The sequence below is a fragment of the Myotis yumanensis genome, unplaced genomic scaffold (assembly GCF_028538775.1).
Source record: "Myotis yumanensis isolate MYYU_CA2020_CCGP unplaced genomic scaffold, mMyoYum1.0.hap1 SCAF_15, whole genome shotgun sequence".
NCBI classification, from domain to species: domain Eukaryota; kingdom Metazoa; phylum Chordata; class Mammalia; order Chiroptera; family Vespertilionidae; genus Myotis; species Myotis yumanensis.
Window position 1 is genome coordinate 49,457,458 of NW_027223766.1, and position 16,215 is coordinate 49,473,672.

The 16,215-nt window shown below is 55.1% G+C and overlaps 1 protein-coding gene across 1 annotated transcript in view; it reads right to left on the reverse strand.

The window, feature by feature from the left end:
* Positions 1 to 15,285: 15,285 nt before the first annotated feature.
* Positions 15,286 to 16,215, reverse strand: part of ASAP1 (ArfGAP with SH3 domain, ankyrin repeat and PH domain 1) — a 215,333-nt gene continuing 214,403 nt past the window's right edge. The window contains exon 30 of the mRNA XM_070392346.1: positions 15,286 to 15,521. Within this exon, the coding sequence (XP_070248447.1) occupies positions 15,447 to 15,521 (75 nt within the window). The 3' untranslated portion in view covers positions 15,286 to 15,446. The remainder of the gene's footprint in view (positions 15,522 to 16,215) is intronic.

The window sequence follows — 16,215 nt, forward strand, 5'->3', positions numbered from 1 at the left end:
GGCACACGGCGCACGAGGCGCTTGCTGGCGAGGTCAGGGGTCGTTCCTCTCTGTCACTGTCACTGTTGGGAAGTGGCAGTGCCGTGTAAGAGTCACTCATGCAAAAGCAAAGCCCCTGAGGCTCTAAGAAAAGGGATCGATAGTGAAAGTTTGGGTGACACATGCAAATGAAAACCAAGATGTGGCAAACGGGGCAGAGAATCCTCAAAGGGTTCATGCCACCTACGTTGGTACAATTTACCTTCGTCTTCGACACACATGATTTCTTTCAATATATTGTCATCGCTTCTCATTTCCATTCATGATTCTAAGCTGCTTAAGCCACTTCAGGCTATTCCCCGAGCACCAGCTTTGTTTGGCTGATAGCAGTGCAGGCTGTGAAAACGACTCATAAAAAAGACCGGACAATTACCTGGGGCTTTCGAGTCCACAGAAGGATTCTACATACGTTCTCTTTAACCCCCAAACCCTGGTCCCCGAGGTGAAGCAGGTGCAGTGACTGCCATGAGTCCAAGCTCCCTCCCAAAGCCATCTGCTTAGTGGCAGAAGCTGAACTTGAACCCAGGCTCCGGACTCAAAGCCTGTGGTTCGCTCCAGGCTTACACTCTGGAATTCAAACTCAGAATTATTACCTAGTAACCAAGGCGCTGGGAGACGCCTGAACATGGCAGCGGGGATCACCACCAGGAAGAGACTTTGCCAATAAAAACAGATCTGCTCAGCCGCGTGGCTCAGTGGTTGAGTGGCAACCTATGAACCAGGAGGTCAAGGTTCGATTCCCTGTCAAGGGCACATTCCCTGGTTGCAGGCTCAATCCCCAGTGTGGGGCGTGCAGGAGGCAACTGATCAATGACTCTCTCTCATCATTGATGTCTCTCTCTCTCTCTCTCTCTCTCTCTCTCCCTCCCTCTCTCCCTTTCCTTTCCTCTCTGAAATCAATAGAAATCTATTTAAAATAAAGATAAATAAAATAAATAAAAATAAAAACAGATCTGAGGGAACTTCTAGCCAAGATAGAGTAGGTGACAGGGACTGAACTGGAAAAAAAAAAAAAAAGGGAAAAAAATACTGTTTTGGGACGTCGTAGGCAGCAAGGCCGGTGAATCCTGAGAGAGGACGAGGAGGGTCAGGCCCCCAGCCTCCGGGCCCATTTGGGACCCCTCTCTAACCCCGAAAGCCCAGCCCCGCCATCACCAGATCCCCCGACTGTGCCCGCTGAAGTGATGTCTGCTCTGCCTGGGATTCCTACAGCGACGCGCGTCTCTCATGGCATGGATCGTTCGCTGCCACGCGGGTGCTGTCGGGGATCCGATGGTCAGGGGACCCCATGAAAGGCGTCTCCCATCACCTCCCGCCCCAGCCCAGGCACCATGGTCTCCAAGAAACGGGCCTCGAATCATGCCTGGAGAGAAGAAGGCCTCGTTCTTTCTGTGTCTTTTATCCTTAAAAAGAAAATAATGTCTTTACAAAGAGTGAGGTCGGTGCCCATGACACTTCTGTTTTACAGTTTAAAGAAAGTGAAACGCTGGCTGTGCCGGCTGATTGGCGGGAGGAAGGACCGCCCTCTTCCTGCGAGGCTGTGGTAAGAACAGGGCGAGCACTGATGCTATCACCGGAGAAACAGCTCCTGTACATAAGTCACGCTCCCGGCACATCCAAGGAGCGTCAGAGGAGCCCACAGGATAAGCGAGGCCTCCCAACAACTCGCGGTTGGAAAAATGACACTGTCTGAACCTCAGTTCCCTCTTCCTTTGGGGAAAGAGAATCGTAAACCTAAGACAGTTTTTCTAAGATGTCTTTTTAAAAAATACATATTTTTTATTGATTTCAGAGAGGAAGAGAGAGGGAGAGAGAAATAGAAACATCAATGATGAGAGAGAATCATTGATCAGCTGCCTCCATGCCCCCCACTGGGCATGGAGCCTGCAACCCAGGCATGTGCTCTTGACGGGAATCGAACCATGACTTCTTGGTTTGTAGGTCGACGTTCAACCACTGAGCCACACCAGCCAGGCTAAGACACACGTTTTTAATAGACGAAAGTTTGTTTTAAATGTTGAGGGGAAAAGCCTCTACGTTACCCTGGGGTGACCTAGTGATACTGTCGGCTCACCTTGTTTCATATTCTCCGGGACATCTGCCATCAGATGTTATTTAACTGCCTTATGCTCCGTTGGCTCCGCTAAGTGTAAGCGTAAGAAAATGGGGGCCTTGTGTACCCCGTTCCGAGCACCTGGGTGCCGGTCAGTGTTTCCCGGGAGACGGACAGCGGAGGCCTCCCTGAGCCCGGCTGTGCGTGTCTCAGGGCCGCCTGTGCTTGACGGAGGTCCCAGGCACTCTCTCACCAACCTCGGCTGACACTGCACAAGGAGGGGGATACGAGAGAAAGAGGAGCACATTGACAGAGAGGCAGCTGAGCCCGGACTGAGGAGGGCGGAGAGCAGGCCGTCCTGACCACGGCGTCTGTCCAGGAGAAAACCAGTGGGTTTTCATTTCTTTCAAGTTCTGACTTCGGCTCGGCCCAGGGATGGAAAGAACGTCGGTCTGTTCCGGCAGCTCTTCACTCCAGGAACTTCACGTCCTTCCTCTTCTCGCCACCAAACTCATCAGCACATCATGGCCGCCCCTCGAGGGCCAGCTCCAGTCCCGATTCCCATGCACTCAGTCACCACCGATGGTTTGCTCCCGATCTTGTCCGTCCGTCCTTCCTTCCTTCCCCTTCCTTCCTTTCTTCCCCTTCCTTCCTTTCTTCCCTCTTTCCTTCTCCTTCTTTCCTTCTTTCCTCCCTTCCTCCCTCCCTCCCTCCCTCCCTCCCTCCCTTCCTTCCTTCCTTCCTTCCTTCCTTCCTTCCTTCCTTCCTTCCTTCCTCCCTCTCTCCCTCCCTCCCCCCCTGGCTTTCTTCCCACCTCCCTCCCTCCCTCCCTCCCTCCCTTCTTTCTGAACCCTAGGGGTCCTGTCCCTTCAACTCGTTCCCTACACCCCCTCACTAGAGGGCAAGCTCCACAGGAGCGGCATCGCCTTAGGCACCTGCACAGCCCGCCCAGTGCGCAGCCGCAGCTGGAAACCTGGCTAACTCGGCCCAGGAATTCATCAGCCTGGAGAGTACTCCACTGTGTAAGGGAACGCGGCTGTTCTGCTCCTGCCTCAGGGGTGGCCTCTGTCTTTAGTCCAGTATTTCCATCTTTAAAATGTATATAATATTTTTATTGATTTCAGAAAGGAAGGGAGATGGAGAGAGAGATAGAAACATCAACGATGAGAGAGAATCATTGATTGGCTGCCTTCTGCACGCCCCACAGTAGGGATCAAGCCCACAACTCGGGCATGTGCCCTGACTGGGACTCGAACTGTGACCTCCTGGTTCATAGGTCTCCGCTCAACCACTGAGCCACACCAGCCAGGCCCGTATCTCCACCTTTCACAAGTGCCTCTGCAGGGATGTTCTTCTCCCTGCCTCCCTGAGCACAGGGAGCAAAGAGTCTCCGTGTGCCCAGGGGCGGGGCTGGGAATGGGCGGGCAGTGCAGCTTCCACCTCACTAAGCATCACCGCTGCTTTCCCAAGTGGTGATGCCAAGACTCGTCCCCACGTTTCTTACATATTTTATATGAAATATGTTCTATAATTGCAAATAGATTACACATATTTTATTTATATTATATATAATATGACATATACATTTATTATACAATCTATATAGATATCACAATTAAAAAGCACAGCTGTATAGTTCTGGTCTCTGTACTATGGCACTCAAATCCTTCTAAATTTTTTTAAAAATATACTGTTATTGATTCCAGAGAGGAAAGGAGATGGAGAGAGAGAGATCAAAACATCAATGATGAGAGAGAATCCTTGATCAGCTGCCTCCTGCACGCCTCCTGCTGGGGATTGAGCCTGCAACCTGGGCATGTGCCCTGGACCAGAATCAAACCCAGAACCCTTCAGTCTGCAGACCGATGCTCTACCCACTGAGCAACACCAGCCAGGGCTCAAATCCTTGTAGAATTTTTCCATGTATAATCCATGTACGTAATAGAAATCTTTCTCTTTTGTCACTTGGAGACTTTCCAACTTCTTCTTTGTGACAACCGTTAGCATTTCGTTGCCTCGATGAACCACAATCTTAAAAATCAGTCCCCTGTTGGTGGCGGTTAGGTTAGGCCTTAAAATATAATGTATTAAGCACATTTGTGTGTTCTGTAGTTCTGGGTGTGTGTGTGTGTGTGTGTGTGTGTGTGTGGCTACATATAATTTATTGGGTGGATGGACCATAATTAACTAGTCACATGTATTTTTAAAATAACAGCATAGTATACATCTTTTCTTTTTCTTAGGAAAAATTCCCCAGGAGCTGGGATTTTGGTCAGCAAATTAATACTAGTATTTGTTGTGTCTCTTATGTATTGCCAGGAGGATTACTACCATTTAGACTAACCCCCCTCCCGGAAACGGCTCTATTTAAGTATTGTGGGCATGGGTTTTGCTGACTCGACTCTGAGGGGCCACATGGACACGGATGGTGTTTATTACCCTCTGTGTCCCTGGGCCTGGCACATAGTAAGTGCGCAGTAAATGCTCCTTAGGCAAGCAAGGCTCCTGGGAGGAGAGGCACCGACCGGATAGGAGTCAGTGGCAATGACCAGGCCACCACCCAGGCTACTTCCACCTCAGCGTCCTTTTTGCTTTAATATCCACATGTTTTTGTTGGTTTTTTAAATATATGTTTTTATTGATTTCAGAGAGGAAGGGAGAGGGAGAGAGATAGAAACATCAATGATGAGAGAGACTCATGGATCAGCTGCCTCCTGCATGCCCCACACTAGGGATCCAGCCGGAAACCCAGGCATGTGCCTTGACCGGGAATCGAATTGTGACCTCCTGGTTCATAGATCAATGCTCAACCACTGAGCCACGCCAGCCGGGCCCACATCTTGTTTTGACTTAAAACCCTCACACAATTGAAACCCACAAAGGTTACTTTCCGAAGGCCCGTCCGTCCGGGATCGCCCACCCTGAGCCACCTGGTGGATGCACTACAAGCGCAGATTCCTGGCCCCACCTGCTCCTCAACCGACCGCTGACTCAGGACCTTGGGGCCGGGCTGCCAGGCGTGCAGCTTTCTTGTTTTATTCCCCCGAAGGTGAAACAGAGAAAAAACAAGATGCAGAGATTGGACAGAGACGAATGGGTTGGTTGGCAGGGGAGCAGGGGGACTCCCCAAGGACCTCCTGCCTCGAGGGCATCCGGGGCGCTGGGGAGTGGCACCTGGCCCAGCTGGGTGTGTCTGGGCCCCAGGAATCCGCCTCCGGGAGGGTCTCGGGGCCAGGTGCCGCCTAGCAGCTGTCAGCACTGCCCGGCTGACTCACGCAGGAAGGGGCTTACCGGCAAGGGCCCCAGGGGCACAGTGAGGAACCTTGGTTGGAGTTTCGCTTTTATTTTCACTCACAGCTCGGCCTCTGGCTGTGTGACCCCGACTCCCCCGTAAACCTGTCTGTTAAGGGGAGCCCGGCTTCAGAACCACCAGGCCCCCCAGCCCCCAGGATCTGAGGCCACCTGCCCCTCCCTCCAGGCCCCTTCGCAGCCTGACTGGGGCACACACTGGCTGTGGGAGTCACCTCCATGGTGGACCCCGGGCAGTCCAGGCCCCAAGGCTCCCGGGACCCGGGAGGCACAGCAGGGCTCCCTCTGTGGGTGGGGTGCTGGGTCCTGCGGGGGAGACTGAGAAACTTGCTGGGCCCAAGGGCTGTTCTCTCTCAAAAGCAGAGAAAAATGCACTTTCTTTGGTTTCAGTTGTTGGTAAATTTCTTATTGGCCCAAGAAGCTGAGAGCATGTCCGGGCATCTCTTTTTTAATAAAAATAGAAAAAGCAAGAGCAGCGGCACGCAGCCTTGACCCTCCTCGCTGCCCTGGAGGAGGCGGGCTGGAGCCCCCTGACCTGTGCGCTGCTGCTATGAGCCCCCAGGACCCTCTGGAGGTGGAGGGCCGAGGGGCCGGGCCAGGCTCTGGCATAAACACAGGGAGGGATTGCCCTGTGTGGAGCCCCTAACACAGCGGTTCTCAACCTGTGGGTCTCGACCCCTTCGGGGGTCGAACGACCCTTTCACAGGGGTCGCCTAAGACCATCGGAAAACACATATATAATTACATATTTTTTTGTGATTAATCACTATGCTTTAATTATGTTCAATTTGTCACAATGAAATTGGGGGCCACCACAACATGAGGAACTGCATTAAAGGGTCGCGGCATTAGGAAGGTTGAGAACCACCGCCCTAACGTATACCAGGTCTGGGTCTTCCACTTTATTATTTAAAATAGTCACCGCCGAAACCGGTTTGGCTCAGTGGATAGAGCGTCGGCCTGCGGACTGAAAGGTCCCAGGTTTGATTCCGGTCAAGGGCATATACCTGGGTTGCGGGCACATCCCCAGTAGGATATGTGCAGGAGGCAGCTGATCCATGTTTCTCTCTCATCGATGTTTCTAACTCTCTGTCTCTCTCCCTTCCTCTCTGTAAAAAATCAATAAAATATATTTAAAAAAAAATAAATAAAAAAAAATAAAATAGTCACCAAAGCAAGATGTGCACGTAGTCAGACATTCCACGGGAGGGCCCTAGCTGGTGTGGCTCAGTGGATAGCACGTCGGCCTGTGGACTGAAGAGCCCCGGGTTCGATTCCAGTCAAGGGCACATGCTCAGGTTGTGGGCTTGATCAGGGTGTGCAGGAGGCAGCCAATCAATGATTCTCTCTCACCATTGATGTTTTTCGCTCCCTCTCCCTTTCTCTCTGAAATAAATAAATAAATAAATAATTAACAAACAAACAAACAAACACGTTCTGGGTTGTCTGTTCGCTGTTCACCTTGCAGTAGCCCCCACATTTCACCGACCAGCACACTGGGGCTCAGAGAGGCCATGCGGCATCGAACCCTGGGCCAGAGAGCCCAGGTCCACATCCATGACTCCAGAGGCCACAGAAATGCTCGGCGTGGCCCACACTGCTACCCGGGAAACACCCACGGCCGCCTCGCACACTGAGCTTCTTGGCGTGGCTTCTGAAGCCTTGGGGGGGGGGGGGGGGGCGGTGATTCTGAAAGTCCCATCGCCTTGGAGGCATGTCCACCTTCAAAGAGTGGAAGGAGGGGGGAACCAGAGAAGGGAGAACGGCTTTGCAAACCATGTAGCTGAGAAGGACCCGAATCTAGAGCAGCGGTTCTCAACCTTCCTGATGCCGCGACCCTTTCATACAGTTCCTCGTGTCGTGGTGACCCCCAACCAGGAAATTATTTTCGTTGCTAGTTCATTACTAATTTTGCTACTGTTATGAATCGTCATGTAAATATCTGATATGCAGGATGCATTTTCATTGTTACAAATTGAACATAATAAAAGCATAGCGATTAATCACAAAAACAATATGTAATTATATATGTGTTTTCCGATGGTCTTAGGCGACCCCTGTGAAAGGGTCGTTCGACCCCCAAAGGGGTCGTGACCCACAGGTTGAGAACCGCTGATCTAGAACCTAGAACAAATTGCTCCAACTCGATACCAGGATTTCAAAAACGGTCCCAGTTTCTGCTGGCGGCGTCTCCAAAGAAGGTGCACAGATGGCCAGGGAGCACATAAAAGATGCTCAGCATCACTGGTCGCCAGAGAGATGGACCTCAACACAAGGAGCGGCCGCGGACACATTCACACCGGGAGCCACAGGCGTCCGGAAAAGCGCGGTGTCAGGGGTGAGCAGCGCACGCATTTGCACAACCGCTGGTGGCCAGCGCCCAGAGAAAGAAGGAGAGCAGTATCTGTCCCCCGCACATCCCTCTCCCCAGCAGCCCCTTCAAGCCCCCCTTTGGGTAAACACAACGCTGCCCCGTAACCATAGCGATTCCCTATTTTTGTACAGTACGGAGAATCCAAGGTGAATTATTTCGAGTCTGGCTCTGGCGCCGACATGGTGTGGGACAGTTGTCCGTGCGGCTGTGGGTGGTGCGACTGTGTTCGTCCTGGTTACTGTGGACACGGTGAGAAGAAAGACCGATTTGCTCAGCCATCCTACTGTCGATGGGCACTCGGGCTGTTCACAGGTTTCTGCTCTCCCAGGTGGTCCTGCTGTGACATGGATGGGCCGGCACATCCCGGCCTGGGCAGCACGGGTGGGGCTTACCAGGCTCTCAGGTAAGTTCACTGGACGCAGCTCCTAGTCTCTGCCTCTCTCCCTGCCCTCAGCTTCCTTTCTCCTTCCTCCCCAGTCGGTCACCAACCTGGCACCTTCCACTTTGGCGTGACCCCCAAAGTGGGCACGTGGAGCCCAGGCCACCGGCACGAGTCTGGAGGGCAAGCGGGCAGCCTGGGTGCGCTCGCTGCCCCGTGGGCTCCAGAGCTGCCTCCCGGCGGCGGGGGACGACAGGAGCCCGGGCAGGGGAGGCGTGGACTGGCACCCGGAGCTGGCCCGGCCGGGAGCCCTGGGGTCCGAGTTTGCCAAGCGGCTCCAGCTGAGCAGGAACTGAGCTTGCCCGCCGGACAATGCGTTCTTGTGGACCTGGGCTCGCCGCCCGTGAAAGAGGCCCATTGTGCGGACGCCTGCTCACGGGCCGGGAGTCAGCACTGTCCCTTCCAGTGGACAGAGCCACTGGGGACAGAGCTCCGGCTCTGAATCTTGGCCGGTGGGTGTCCTGGGCCTTTGAAAGTGTGATGCTCGCCTGGCCAGCGTGGCTCAGTGGTTGCGTGTCAACCTATGAACCAGGAGGTCACTGTTCAATTCCTGATCAGGGCACATGCCTGGGTTGTGGGCTCCATCCCCAGTGGGGCCGTGCAGGAGGCAGCCGATCACTTCTGTTTCTATTTCTCTCTCTCCCTCTCCCTTCCTCTCTGAAATCAATAAAAATATATTAAAAAGAAAGAAAAGGAGGGAAAGAAGGAAGAAAGGAAGGAGGAAGGGAGGGAGGGAGGGAGGGAGGGAGGAAGGAAGGGAGGGAGGGAGGGAGGGAGGGAGGGAGGGAGGAAGGGAGGGAGGGAGGGAGGGAGGGAGGGAGGAAGGGAGGGAGGGAGGGAGGGAGGGAGGGAGGAAGGAAATAAGATGCTCCCCGTGCCATCACCTGCTTTCAACAGCGGGTGCTCGTGCAGATGCTTCCACAGGTGCATGTCAGGCACCGACCAGATGGTGACTGATCTCTCACTTGTCACCAGGGACGGTGACGTTTAAAGTCCCTGAGAGGACAAGTGCTGAGAACTACCCTGTGCTGCTAGGAGTCGAGCATCAGGGGCCACGCACTCTCCTGGCGCCGCCTCGTTATTACAGAATCCCCACCCTCACTCTGCGACGTGAGCACCGATATCCCATTGGGCAGAGGAGGACACCGAGGCTGGGCTTCGGGCGCAGTGCCATGGTTCTCTGATTCCCACACCTGACCCTTAAGCTTCCCCATCCTGCCCCCCTGGGCAACAAACGGTCATGATGCACCAGGCCAGGCCCCAGAGCTGCCACCCTCAGGGGCGGGCAGAACTGTGGAGGCAGAGGTGGGGGTGGGGGGTGGGCACCAGGCCCTGCTTGCTGGCTCACACTGGGCTGGACCGGGGAAGCCAGAGATGAGCCTGGGAAAATGCACATCGGCTTTTAGGGATGGGCGCCCGCCCCCCCCCCCCCCCCACCCCCACCGGCACCTGGTGGGTGTCTGAGCAGTTTGTATTTGCAAGGCCATAGCCTCTGCGCTCCGAGGTGCGTCTAAGGAAACCAGTGTCCCCGGGTCACACAGGGAGGGGCCGTCACAGGAGGCCTTTCAGTGCCTGCCCACTGGACACATTTGCTGGTAAGCAGCCCAGGGAGAGGGGAGGTGAGGGGAGCGGCCTATCCAACTCCAGGTCCTCCACCCTTGTCACTGCCCCTTAAGGTGGCAGGCGAGTGGTGGCTGGAGGTGTGTGGGGCTGGGCCGTAAGGAGGGGCTCACCATTATTAGAAGGACCCCCGGGCAGAGTTCTGGACTCTGGGTGACCCTCCCTTTTTTGGAGTCAGTTCTAGATTCTTAGGGGCTGAGCAGTGGTCCAGGGAGGACCTGCGCCTCCCGCGCTGCCTGGGCCTCCCCTGGGGATGCTGGCAAAAGGCCGAACCCCAGGCCCCTGCGAGACCCCAGGGGCAGGGCCCAGGAAGCCGACTCTAATACCGAGGCCCCAGGTGATGCTCCCAAATCTGAGAGCTTGGCCCTGATGTGGTTTCAGGCCAGGATGCAGGGAACACAGTTGCCATCTCTTGTCCTCAAATCTGCTTGGACTTACCTGAAAAGCAAAACTCAAAATTCTGTCCCCAAAAACGTGAAGCCGAACGAGGCTTGTCCCCTGGCGGTTTTGCAGAAGGTCACAGGTTTGGCCTCTGAGCCTCTGCTCGGGTTTGCTGTGTGGTAAGATTTTTGCAAAACAGCTGTTTCTGAGCTGTAATTCCTGCTTTCAGGAGCTTAGCAGCTTTGGCGTCTGCCTACGGGCTGCTGTGCTCATGGATGACGCTCGCTCACTGGCTGCTCTCCTCGGTCACATCCTGCAGGTGCAGGACACCCCGGTGCCAGCCCCTCTGGCTCCCTGTGGTGGTGGTGGTGGTGGTGGTGGGGGCGGGGCACGGAGCAGCTGTCCAGCAACCACTCCCGGCCCATCTGGCAGATGCCGCGCCTTCTCTGAATGGGAAATGCCACCGTGTCCCATGGTTTCCACTCCCCTGGCCGGTGGACCTGTCCCTGGGAGGGTGACCAGCTTTGACCCACTTTTCCTCAGAAAGGGAAGCCCAGGGTCACAGCTGGGAGCCGCGAGAGCTCCCACCTCGGGGTTCAAGTCCAGTCTCTGCCCTTCACGAGCAACTTGACTTCGCCTTCGCTTCCCTGAGCCCCAGTCTCCCAAACTGTAAAATGGGGGAAATTAGAGTTCTACCGCGGAGCGTTGTCCAGGAACACGACCCTGCTGATAGAGCCCTTGGCCTGCTGCCTCGCCAGCTGTCCCTCCCACCTGCGTCAGCTGCTTGCCTTCACCTGCTCACCCGCAGGCCTAGGAGGAGCGCACCCAACTTCCTCCAGCAAGCTCCCCGCCCCCTAAGTTACTTAGTCACCCCCTTGCCCCACCCACAACCTCCTCAGGAACCCAGTGTACGGCACGACTTTGCACCCACAGTCTTGGCAGCATTTCAGCAGAAAGAACGTTCAGGGGTAGGCGGTGTGGCTGAGCTGACCTCACCTTCACCCGGCTGTGGGATGCGAGGCCAGGTTGGAGGTGTGGCACCCATCCCTGTGGGGCGGGGTGCACACCCTCAGCCAGCCCCGGCTTGAGGGGTGAGCCCATCTGCAGACTCTGCAAACAAGACGGCCATTCAGGACAGATGAGGACATGTGTGTATGTGGGGGGCAAGTATAGCAGGTGAAATTACCCTAGTAATTATCACCTCCACCCTCCCAGCCACAGGGACACCCACATCCCCAGAGAGGGGGGGGGGACACAGGGTTAGGGGAAGAGCAGGCTGGGGAGGAAGTGGGGGGAGACCAGGGCTGGCACTGCCCCAGGACTTACTGTGACCGGGAGGTCACTCCAGCTCCGTGAGTGATCTCCTTACCCAAAGGCGTGTCTCAGGAGGACGTTACCTCTCGGAGGACTGACGTATGTACAGGACACGTGGGAGAGGGCTGGAGGGGGGGGCGGCGGGGGGGGGACAGAGGGGCCTCGTGCACTGGTGGCTGCCTTCCAATGGTGCGTCCATCGACTTCACACAGACCCTGTCCCAGGTTTGCAACATACCAGCATGGTGCCCTTGTGTAGTCAGATGGACACCCCGCTGCCCACATTATCCAGGTAATCATGTCGGTCTCTCCCTGTTCCTCTCCCGGTCCTGGCCCAAGCCCTCCTCCCGGCAGCATGTGCAGGGTGGGTCCTGCCTACTTGGTTGGAAGGAAACAAGGAGACAGACTCTTCAGCCTGCCATGCCCTGGCCCTGTCAGCTCTCACCGCTGTCTCTGGCTAGAGAGCTGAGGCGGGGGCTGTCTCCATGTGGCAGGATCCCTGTGGGGGCCTGGGAGCCAGAGTCACTCGTCTGGGCTCCTGACTCAGGCATTTATTAACCACTAGAGACGCGGTGCACAACATTTGTGCATGGGCAGGGTCCCTAGGCCTGGCTGGTGATCAGGGCCCATCTGTGGGGCGACTGGCAGGGGGATCGGGGTCCCCCACTCGCACCCACCTTGGCGGACCTGGTGCCGCCTGCTCGCCGGTCATCTCCCTCTGTGGGGGCGACCGGCGGGGGGGGGCCCCCCCGCTGGCATTCGCCTTGGCTGGCCTGGGGCCTGCAGGCAGCTCCTGCGTTGAGCATCTGCCCTCTGGTGGTCAGTGTGCATCATAACGACGAGTCGTTCCACCGTTGTCAATTTGCATATTAGGCTCTTATAATATAGGATGACGTCTCCTGCCGGAAGTGAACTCGAGCCTCATTTACCAGCTCCAGGAAGCGGAAGGCTCCTGCCTCTCATGGGCTGTGAGGAGGATGCAGGCAGGTGTCTGGCCCTGGTTCTGCTCCCCACAGGGCGGCCCCAGGCTAACAGCAACCCACCCCATAAACAGGGCCATATGTGGGTGCTGGGGAGGTGGGAGTGGGAAAGGGGAGGCAAGATGTGGAGGGCCATGTTGTGTAAGACCAGGAAACGGATGCATATATATATATTTTTAATTCTCACTGAGGACATTTTTTTCCATTGATTTTTTTTTAGAGAGTGGGGAAGGGAGAGACAGAAATACTGATGTGAGAGAGACACATTGATTGGTTGCCTCCCACATGCCAGAGTCTGCAACCCAGGTACGTGGCCTTGATGGGAATTGAACTCGGGACCCTTCAGTCCGCAGGCCGATGCTCTATCCACTGAGTCAAACCAGCCAGGGCCAGATGCACATTTTCCTGCATCCAAATTGAGCTTTTACATGGGAGCTGCAGGGACCTGTGTTAGCTCTACCCTCACCACACGGCCCAGGGGTCTTGGTCTTCTCCAATCGGAGGAGGAGCGGGCAGCTCACAGAATGGCCTGATGGCACAGATGTTTGGGATCAACTGAGAATATGTTTATTTAAAAGCAATTTTAAATATTAAAAAAAGTAGAAATGAACACATACAGTACTGAAAAAACACTGTCACATTAAATACACGTGAACGGACAAGAGTACTGATGTCCGGGTGGGAGTCGGGATTTACCGAGTGGTCCATGGGAGGCTATACAACAGGCTGGAGTCCTAGGCAATAAAAAAATAAATAGCATCGCTGTTCAACAGGAAAATAAGACACGCTATTTGCAGAACATACCGTTCCCCTCTGGGGGGAGAGAGAACTCATTAGCTATTTTTTTCCCCATAAGGTTCCATACCTTCAAAATACTATCTCATGTACAAAACTGCAGATAGTGGCTCACTGAGTTTCAGAACAATGATCAGATATCAACTCAACTAAGACCAGCAGAGGCGTCCCAGGGTCAGCGGGCTGGAGGGAGCTCAGATTCCTGCTGGGAAACGGAGACAAACCCGAAAGGAGAAAGGGTGTGAAAAACGCGTTCACGTTGCTGGGAAGGGGAAGAAGAGCAGACATGGATTCCACGTCATCTCAGACATCTAGTGTATGTGTGTTTTTTAAGAAGCCAGTTATTTTGAGATCAGTTAAAACACTGTAGGCTGCACAGATGAGTTTTTTAATGCAACTGAAAACGTGTAACTGAACCGGGACACTGAGGGGTGTGGGAGGGTGACTTCCTGCCCTGACACCAGTGTGGCCTACGTCCTGAGGCTGCAGACACCGCCGGCCACACCCCAGGCCCCGGCCGCGGGAGTCACAGCTGAGGGGGCGGCAGGCCTGCCATGTGGTTTCCTAACCCAGTGGCTGCCCCAAGCTCTCTTGGCGACCGTGTGCGCAGGACTGAATTCACCGGCGCCGGGCGCAGTGACGGTCAGTGACGGCTTTCCCTAAGGGCTCGGGAGGGATTGTGCTTCTGCGAAATGAACACGCCTCACTCACTGTCAAGATGATCTGCTTAAGAAAGCTGCTTCCTGTGCGCTTTGCCAACAGAGCAGTTTAAGCCAATGCGATGGCAGAACAACACACGGGCTGGTCAGGACTCAGCCCCATCGGTGGGGGAGCGAACCCGCTGTATTCTTTTCAAATTCCTGACTCACACGAAAGGCCAGCACAGGCGCAGCGTTCCTGCTGGTCTGACCCACGCACTGGGTGAGAAGGAAACCGACAGGGGCCTCATGGGGGGAAGAGATTTCTCCACAGTCGGGTGACAGCAGCGCCAGGACCTCGGGGATGGGCTGACTTGGAGGTGACGTGTCTACCAGGGACTTCCTACGATCGGGGTTTAGCCAAGAGCCAGGAGGAAGAAAAGGTCGGATTCAGCACCTGGTTCGACGGTGGGGAGACCGAGGGCAGGGTGACTTCTAATCCGTCCTCCTCCTGACTAACCCCTGAAGGGTTTGAACGTGTCAGGGACAGAGCTCCGAACATAATGTGGATGGACGCACGAGATGCTTTCACACGGGAAGGGGGCTAATTCATAACATGACGGGGAGAGCCACACGCGTGAGAGAAAGCCACGGGGCTGACTAGACACAAACATCGTCGCAACCTTATCATCTCTGCTTTTAATGGCAATCAGGTTAGAGTGTGCAGGCCACCGGCTCCGCGGTCCTTTACGGAAGGCAGGCTCCGGAGGCGTCTAACGCATGCACGGAGGAGGCTGAGTTCCTGGCAGCCCTCGGGCCTGAAAGAGGAACGTCACCGAGGGCATCAGCTTCTGTCCGAATCGTCATGAAGGCTACGTCATCTTTGCATAATGAGGTAACGTCCCGGGCGGGCACTGCTCCTGGGACGTCTGAGTCCACTGGCCGACCTGCGTGCCCCCGAGGCTGGGGGCGTGACTGTTCTGCTGAAGGGATCACACTCACGTTTAACCGAGCACTTGCTGTAATAGATGCCCGGTGGGCGCTGGAGCTGTAAACTGTGAGCACAGACTGCAGGCGGCCTGTCGGAGCTCAGAGTCTCCCCAGAAGACAGGCCGCCCGGCGACCGTGCTCGCTCAGTAACGGGGAGAACGCCGCCGCTGGACACAGTCCACGCTGTGCCTTTGGGTGCAGCTGAGACCACTTCTGTGTGCAAAGCCGGCGGTTCCTAGGCTCCTGCTCGCTTGGAAAACGGCACAGAGAGAGATGTAGGTGCTAGACGCCAGGATGGCTTTGGCAAACCAGGAAGACGCCGGTCCCAGGCTCCCATTAATACTGGCAAAGGCGGAAGATAACAGGGCATTTATTTACAACACACACCACGCTCCCTCCTGGGCGCCCCAGGCTGGTCAGGTTCTGTAACAGCAGCTATATACACATGTGCACAGGGCGCTGTGGAGGCGGCGTCAGCCATGAAGGGTGTGGACAGTCTCGGGTTCTCCTTCTCGCTAGTCAGACAGGATGTGAACAAAGGACACAGGAAAGACCCCTTTCCTTTCAGGCTCTCCCTCGATGTGGCCGATCTGGGGGGAGAAGCAAGAGGCGTCAGGTGGAGGCAGGCCCGCTGGGCCAGGGCCCGGCAGCCCGCGGGAATCCTCACTGGCTACAGCAGTGGTTCTCAACCTTGGACACTCACACAACCTCTCTGTGCCTCGCCTTGCTGCCTGCTAACACATGAGTTACTCTAAGCAGGAACTGGCCAACGGGAGCTGGCAGCTCTCAGCAGCCCACTAGAGCAGTGGTTCTCAACCTTCTGGCCCTTTAAATACAGTCCCTCATGTTGTGACCCAACCATAAAATTATTTTCATTGCTACTTCATAACTGTAATGTTGCTACTGTTAGGAATCGTCATGTAAACATCTGATATGCAGGATGGTCTTAGGAGACCCCTGTGAAAGGGTCGTTTGACCGCCAAAGGGGTCGCGACCCACAGGTTGAGAACCGCTGGTCTACAGGAAGGGACCTGGAGAGCACTACGCTCAGTGAGAGTGTCAGTCAGAGGGAGACAAGCACCACAGGATCGCTAGCATTTGGGGAGTCAAATGAACAAAACTAACAAAACAGACACAGACTCAGAGACAGAGAGCGGGCTGGCAGCTGTCAGAGGGGAGGGTTGGGTGGAAAAGGTGAAGGGACAGAGCAAACACATAAACAAACAAAACACTCACAGACACAGACCACGGTGTGGTGATGCCAGAGGGAGGGAGCAGGGGGAG